The following is a 7,853-nucleotide window of genomic DNA, read 5'->3' on the forward strand; positions in this document are numbered from 1 at the left end:
CTCAAAGGGCTCTTGTTCATCTGCTTCAGTAAATATAACCTTAGTTAACTAAAAGAAAAAAAAAAAAGAGAAGTGAATGTACGCTTATGCATGAAGGAGAATGAGTTTTATTAGGGATATGAATTACACAAAATACTAGATTGTTAAAGATCTTTCAGTGTGTGTGTATATATATATTCAGTGTGTATACATATATATTTGAAATACCTGTTATGAAGGCAGTAGCATACATATGTGCATAGGTATGATCATTGCTAAATCAATTTGTCAAGGTTAAAACAGGCTGTGATTTAAACTGTAGTATTTTGAATGATCTGCTGAATTCTACTTTTGTGCTGTTGAAAACCAAGCTTGTTCTCCCCTAATGTGGAGACAGCGTGAAGAGGAGGATCCCAGAGAAGTAACATTTAATGATATTAAAATACCAGATAGAAGCTCAGGAGAAACCAAGAGCTGTCACCAACTTGCTCATTTTGACAGTAACACTCAGCTAATGGAACTATATTAACACATCATTTTCCAACTTTCAACTGTAATGAAAAGCTATTTTTACAAATCATTACTTTCGGTATATGGTGTTTCAGCCACGTGGCTTCTATTAGTGTACAGGGGAGTTTCACAACTAAAGCTGCCTGTGCAGTACTGAAAGTGTACCTTTTATGTTGAGCTAATCCCAGAGGGGAGTCAGCACTCGCGCCCGTGTCCTTTTGACCTTTATCCTTTTAATGCATTTTGCCTCAGTAGCAAAAGGTGAAAAACCTAGTTTTTATGTTGCAAAACAGACCGCTTCAACAGCATTTCTCTATGAAGCTAAGGAAAGTAACGTACGCTCCTGTGGAAGTGTTGAAAGTCCCTAGTTCAGCAATCAACAATAGCTTTACAAACGTATTTTTAGAATTTCCCTTTGAAGCTTCACCCGTACGGCCTCGCTACCACCCCTCTCAACAGCTGCGAGCATGCGAAGCCACTGGAGTGGAAGATGTTAATTATCATCAGCTACTGGAATTTCTCCAGGGACTACTTGTGGTTAGAAACGTGCTTCCCTAAAGAACTGCGCTAGGCGCTGGGATCATCTCTCCTGTAGCTTATCTGAGTGTCTTCTCTTAAGCAAAAGAGATAATCAATTAAAACTCCCAATCTTCACTTTTAAGCATTCTTCTCTAAGGAGATGATTGTGTGATTTTCCTAAGTAATTTTAACTGTAAAATCTTTTATTTCTGTGAATAGAGTTCCAACAATATGCATTTTCATGTATATGTGTTTCCCAGGCACTAGGTTTAGCATATGTACATATTTTGAATAAAAACTGGAGAAACAAGTCTAAAATGAAAAAGGAACAAAAGCAGAAAGCGGACAAATTGATGGACACAACTGTGTGTGTGTTTGTTTTTCCCCTGACAAGAGTCATCTGAACTTCCTTTTTATGGCCGAGAAAAAGCTAAGCACCTTCCCCTACGTCATCAGAAAACTGTACACCACAAAAATGGTCTTTCCCCTTCTGCTTTACCTCCGGGTATTCAGTGGCATTTTGAGTCTAAACTTGTTAGCATCACGAGCTTGATGTGATGTCAGCAAGTGAGATATTCCCCACAGGGAACCAAAATAATAGTAGATGAGCTGGCAGAAAGATCCCCACAAAGAGAAATAACACAAACCCAACAGATTCTAAGCCTAGCCCTTTACTCTGACTACTACAAAACACCTTTAACGACTAAACGCATCCTTAAATGTACCTTTTAGATCCCTTTGTGGTAGTTAAACCTAGTAATCACTACCACCCCCGCAAAAAGACCAAGTCAGGTCAGTCTCTAGCTGCAGAGAAACTAGGATGAACTCAGTAATCTGCAGGACTTTACTCCCAGTACACCAAGTGCTGAGGACACTTCTCTTGCCCTTTGCTATGGATGAGAATGGCATATGTTCCCCACTCCTTTACGAAGTGACACCCCAGTATTTTTTGGTAACTTAAGACAGCAGAAGGAAAACAGTTGCCCCGCTCTCGAAGAATGCCGTCCCCTTCCTGTAAGGGCACAGGAAATCCCCTTCCACCCCCAGGAGGAAGGAAACTAAATGTAATGGAAAGTAAACATGTCAACTGTGAAAACAGTAACCACCAGCAACTACAAAAATCCTGTACACTGAGCACAGTGGTATTTCAGTTACTCAGTGTTTACAGAGTTAAAACTCCCACAATTACTGGTCAATTCCCTTCTATGTCTTGTATTGTACACCTTCTCCAGTTCAACATCAAATACAGTGATCCAGAAGTAGATACAGCCAAGATGAGGGATTGCTTAATTCTTCCAAAAATGGTTGGTGCTTAATAGCATAGACATATTAACGCCTATTAACTCTGGGTCAGCTCCTGTAGGCCTTTACAAGGTAGGGAAGGTACCAGAATATGTTTCCCAGCTGGCATCAAGAGTAACGGTGAAGATAGAAGTGAACACACAAACACAGAACTTATATACAAAAAAAGTTTAATTGAAATACCTGTATAAAAAATATGATCTCCATACATTTCACACTGTTAAACAGAAGAAAAAAAAATCCAAATCCAAGCTGCATAAATGCAACCAGATCACAGAAACACAGCTATTAAAATAAATTAAGGTTTATGACTCTGCCACTCTACCTTCCAGAGCCAATGCACGGAGACTGTACAATGTCAATAATTTAAAACCCTTCCAAACAGCATTACTTTACATTTCTGGTACAGTAATACCAGACAAAAGGCATACTGACTAACTTTAAAAAGTCATTCTATTTCCCTTAAATTAGACTTTGTACAACAATTTTCCATCTTCCAACAAAAATTGATAAGGTCAGAAAAGTCTTTTTTTGGGTTTTTTTTTTTTTTTAAACAAAAGTTGACAGGAATGCAGAAAAAAAGTGCCATGGGTAATCCACTAGAATTCCCATGGGGAGAAGGAGGGGAAAGCACAGTGTTGAATAACTCTAACCAAATAAATTAACCAAATAAATAGCCACAGCTGAAACCTGTGGGAGGTCTTTCTAAACTCCAAACAATAAATAACTGTATAGTACATGGGAAAAACCAAGTTTACATAAACACATTATACAGGTATGGAAAAAAAAGTAAAGTCCTTGAATATTGCATTGATTGTGCATTCAACATGCCCATACATACTTTAAGACTCGCAGGGTGACAAAAGGCCGGGGGGAGTTGAGAAAGGGGCTTCTCATGCCCAGTGGTAGAGATGATAAAAGGAAACATGAATAAATGTTTCTGATAAAAAAAGCTGATATACCTGTTCATATTTCTGTGCAGGCTATAGGAAATATTTTGAGCAGCAGAGGTGGGTTGGATTTGGAAAGGGCCGGGGGGGGCAGGAGTGAAATGTCTGTGTTCAAGTATTCCATCACCAGTGGATGGGACTACTTCATTCAATCACCGAACATGTTCTCCAATGCATCATAGGAGCTGCTTCCTCCAGCACTGAGTCTAAAGGGAGCAAATTCCTATAATGAACTGGATCTTCTTTGGACATACACAGCTCAAAAAAGAAAGTCCCACTGAAGCAGCTTTCAAAAAGGCACTCAAAAGCAAATAAAATCTAGTCCAGGCTCTATGAGAGCAAAAAAGTTTACCATGTATTCAAGAGGTCACTGCTTTCTTAATAAGGTCAGTCTTTGACTAAGTACTGGCCTGCAACTCCCAAACATCAGCGTTTCCAAAGGAAATCTCTCATTCCAAAGCAGAAACCAGCAAAGGGGGAAAATAAAATCAAGTCCCTCAGACAAAGATTCAACTACAGAATAATGAATGCATTTTTCTAGCCCCTCCTACGTATTGGCAGCAGCACTGTGGTCTTTCTGCTTGTAGCTCCCCTCCCAGTGCGAGGTCCTTAGTAATTCACAGACTCTCATTACTTGAACTTGTGCTAGATACATCAGTATCAAGGGTCCGTAGCCTTATGTCACAGTCCTCAGACTTTACTACTTCAGATTTGTGCATCCATTGATGGTCAAAAATTTGCTCAAGTGTTGGTCTGTCTGAAGGCCTCAGTGAAAGGCACCATTTGATCAGCTGTTGACATTCTGTAACGAATAAAAAAAACCACAAAAACAAAACCAGTTTTAGACTAGGAAAGTAAAAAGACAGTCCTGAATAAAAAAATCCGCCCATATAAGCTCAAATGTAGGTAACTTAAAATAAGAAAAAAGGCAAAAAAAAAAAGCACCCCCATTTGACCCCCTATACAACTCACCAGGTGAAATTCTTCTCCTGAAGTATAATCGGCCCCTCAGGATTTCTTCATCTTGCTCAAAAGGGATGTCTCCACAAACCATATCATACAGCAGAACTCCCAGAGACCAGACTGTTGCTGACCTCCCATGGTATCTGTGGTATCTGATCCACTCTGGAGGGCTGTATACTCTTGTTCCTAAAAGCAGGGAAAAAAAAAAAAAAAAAGAAAAATTAAGGTTTAGGGTGTTTCTCCATTGTTCAGCTCCTTTTAGCAGGGCTAATTTAAATTCATAAACTTGTCATTTGGGAGTTTTTTAAAAAAAAAGGCAGCTTTAAATTGTTATGGGCCAAAGCAATTAGCGGTGTAATTTCAGGTCATCAGCGGGGTTACACCATCAACAGACTTGGCCCATTGCGTTGTGCTATTTTGTTGCAAGGAATAACACAGCCCCATCAGCTGACTGTTTACCCAGGCAAGCTCCCTTTCACTGACCACGTGGCGTCTGCAGCATCACACCAAAAATAGACACAAAAGGACAAAGGGGGCTGGCGGGGAGGAGACGGGAGGGCGGCAAGAAGGTGAAACTCAGGTCTGCCCGTCTTACACCGGGCTAATCTGCTTTATCCAATTCCGCCAGGCAGTAAACAAAATAGGGCCGCTTACGATTTCCATGTTTTTAAGTCCCCCCCCCCCCCCCCCCCGCTTTCCCCCGGGCTTCTCTGCGGCAGCTTCTCGCAACCCGCCCCCGGTTGCCCGCGGGCTCCCTGGATACCAAACAAAACCGGGAATTCGTGATGCCGGGGGTCACGTGCGGCGGGGCTTCGGGTTTCACAACAAACAGATGTGAGTGCGGCAGCGGGGGGCAGGGAGAGGCTCCCCCGATACATCCGTCACACGCGAAGGGCAGGGGGAGATGCTCCCTCCTGTCACACGCACCATTATCTGCGCCTTTCCCCTCTCTAAAGCGCCCAAGCCCGGCCCCGAACCTCAAGTCATTTCGAGAGAGTGTATTTACCCCCATCGCTTTAAAATCTGCAATGCGGGATTTCCAGGACAGCGGCGGAAAGGGGGCGGGGAGCTACCGCTTCGAGTTAAGAAAAGCGCCGCATATAAAAAAACCTGCATATCCACACATGGAAACATCCGACACTAGCGAAGCCTCCATGTAAACAGATCGCCCTCTAGGAAAAAAACCCGCTTTTTTCCAAGACAGGGAAATATAAACTGCTGCGTCACTGCCTGGAATCGCTTCTTTCCTACGCAACTGAACACCCCCCTAAGCTGCTTCGGGTCCAAAGGTTTCCATTACCGATGGACCTGACATGAACCCCCGCGTCAGAGGCATCGCTCGTTACTGCCCGACGCCAGAAACGGGGTAAGCGGCAGCTACAGGGAGGGCATCACCCCGGGAGGGGTGCGGGGGTCTGGCCGAACCGGCGCAGCCGGGCCGCCCCAGGCGCGGGGAGGGCACGTACCATCGAAATCGGTATAGACCGTGTCCTTGAGGAGGGCCCCCGAGCCGAAGTCGATCAGCTTCAGCTCGCCTGTCCTGAGGTCAACCAGCAGGTTCTCGTCCTTGATGTCCCGGTGCACCACGCCGCAGCCGTAGCAGTGGCGCACCGCCTCCAGCACCTGCCGGAAGAACCCGCGGGCCGTCTCCTCGTCCAGGGCGCCCTTCTCCGTGATGAAGTCGAAGAGGTCCTTCACCAGCTCGGGCCGCTCCATGATGATCAGGTAGCCGTCGGGCCGCTCGTACCAGTCCAGCAGCTTGATGACCCCTCTGAAGCCAGAGCCCACCTTCTTCAGGAGGACGATCTCCAGGGGCACCATGACGCCGCTCTGGGCAGAGAGAGGGGCGCCGGTCAGCGCGGGGGGGGGGGGGGGGGCCGGCGCGGCCCGGGGCGCCCCCGCGCTGAGGGGAGGGAGGGGAAGGCGGGGAGGAGGGCGCGGCCGGCGGGCCCCCTCCACCGCTGCCGCAGTCCGAGGGGCGGGCGCGGCGCTGCGGCGGCGAACCCCCGCCAAATTCCCCCCCCCGACGCAGAGGCCGCGCCAGCGGGGCGGGCCCCGCCGCCCACACAATAGCCCCGCCGCGGCGGAGCCCCGCTGCCGCGCAGCGTCCCCGGAGCGCACCAACCACCCCCGGGTACTTACAATCGTGCCCCACTCGGTCACCCTCTCCTTCACCACATGCTTCACGGCGACCTGCGGAGCGGGAAGGAAAGGAGGCGCCGTGAGCGGCGGGGCGGGCACAGCGCAGCCTGCGCCCCGCCGCCGAGGGCCGGGCCGCGCCCGCAGCCTTCCGCGCCGCGCCGCTCTGCCGCCCGCCCGCCCGCCGCCCCCGCCCGGGAAGCGCCGTGCGGCCACCCCGCGCCTCACCGGCAAGCCGTCGGCGATCCTGCTCCCCGCGTAGACGGTGCCGAAGCCCCCGCTGCCCAGCACGGAGCCCACTTGGTAGACTTTATCGAACGGCTCCTTCTCCACTTTCACTGGGGAAACGAGAGGGAAACACACCGCGTTAGTGTCCGCAGCCGCGCTTCGCCGAAAATTAAAACAAAAAAATAAATAAAAAAATAGAAAAATAATAACAGCCCCAAAATGAAGTGCCTGGAGAACGCGTATTGTGTACGCTGCCCTAGTTCTGACCAAGGCTTTTTCTTTTTTTTTTTTTAAGTAAATTGTCTTCTTCCAACGTTAAAAAAAAAAAGGAAAAGTAGCGCACCCCTAAGTTTCGGGGCTGCGGGGCGCCGTCCCCCTCACCCCGGGCTAGCAGGGAGCCGGTCCGCGCCCCGCCCGGCGCGCTGCGTTCGCAGGGGGACACCCCAGCCCCGGCGCCGTCCCGCCGTACCTGGCTGGAGGATCTTCACCGGCAAGTGGTCCATGCTGGTGGGGCTGCAAATGTGAGCCAGCGAGCCGAACTTGGAGAGCAACATCTTCTGAGGGGGGGGTACGGCGAGTCCCCCGCGGCAGCACCGCCGGCGTCCTCCCGGCTGAGCGCTCGTCGGCGCGGCGCGGCTCTCCTCTCTCCGGAGCCGGCTGGAGGCGGCGGGCCGCCGAGACCTTCTTCTCGGTCGGGAGCGGGCACCGACGGAGTCCTCGGGGGTCCCCGCCGGCACAGATCCACGCGGCTGTCGCACCAAGTCCTCGGGCGAAAGGCAGTCGGTGAGGGCGCCGCTCCCGCTCTCCCTCTTCTAACCGGCGAGAGCCGCTCAGGGCGCTGGAACGCGCAGGCAGAACTGGAGCCGTTGGCGGAGGCAGGCGGGTCCGGGGGGCTGCGGTGGCCGCGCGTGAAACCCGCCCCTGCGGGGGCCGCCGCGGCGGGGAGCGGGCTGGGCGCCGCAGTGGAGCCGTGGCGGGCGCAGGAGCCGCGCGCCGCCGTGCCTGCCCGCGCGCTTCTGAGCCGGCGGCGCCGCCGAGCCGCCTCTTAACTCCCAATATTTTGGTGCGGGCAGAGCGCGTAGAGCGCGCCGAGGATATCCCTCCGCGGGGGAGGGGGAAACACCTCTCCCCGCCGCCCCCTCCCCTCCGCGCCGGGGCGCCCGCGGTGCGGCGGTTGGGACTGCAGCCTGCCGTCCCGCCCCACGGTGCGGCCGGGCGGGGGGGGAGGGGGAGGAGGGAGAGGGAGGGCAGGGGGCTAGGGAA

General features: G+C 50.5%; 1 protein-coding gene across 1 annotated transcript; it reads right to left on the reverse strand.

The window, feature by feature from the left end:
- Nucleotides 1-2,463: 2,463 nt before the first annotated feature.
- On the reverse strand, nucleotides 2,464-7,812 carry PIM3 (Pim-3 proto-oncogene, serine/threonine kinase). The gene is made up of 6 exons (XM_075742636.1): nucleotides 7,060-7,812; nucleotides 6,591-6,700; nucleotides 6,366-6,416; nucleotides 5,690-6,053; nucleotides 4,233-4,409; nucleotides 2,464-4,062 (listed from the first exon to the last, which is right to left on the reverse strand). Exons 1-6 carry the CDS (start codon nucleotides 7,142-7,144, stop codon nucleotides 3,878-3,880), a joined length of 972 nt encoding a protein of 323 aa, XP_075598751.1. The 5' UTR covers nucleotides 7,145-7,812; the 3' UTR covers nucleotides 2,464-3,877.
- Between the last annotated feature and the right edge of the window lie 41 nt (nucleotides 7,813-7,853).

The sequence above is a fragment of the Balearica regulorum genome, chromosome 1 (genome assembly GCF_011004875.1).
Source record: "Balearica regulorum gibbericeps isolate bBalReg1 chromosome 1, bBalReg1.pri, whole genome shotgun sequence".
In the NCBI taxonomy this organism is placed as follows: Eukaryota; Metazoa; Chordata; class Aves; order Gruiformes; family Gruidae; genus Balearica; species Balearica regulorum.

Coding starts and splice junctions, on each gene's coding strand:
- PIM3 (XM_075742636.1), bottom strand. CDS start 7,144: ATGTTGCTCTCCAAGTTCGGCTCGCTGGCTCACATTTGCAGCCCCACC. Junction 6,417..6,590: donor GGATCGCCGACGGCTTGCCG/GTGAGGCGCGGG, acceptor CCCGCTCCGCAG/GTCGCCGTGAAGCATGTGGT. Junction 4,063..4,232: donor CAGGAGAAGAATTTCACCTG/GTGAGTTGTATA, acceptor TATTCGTTACAG/AATGTCAACAGCTGATCAAA.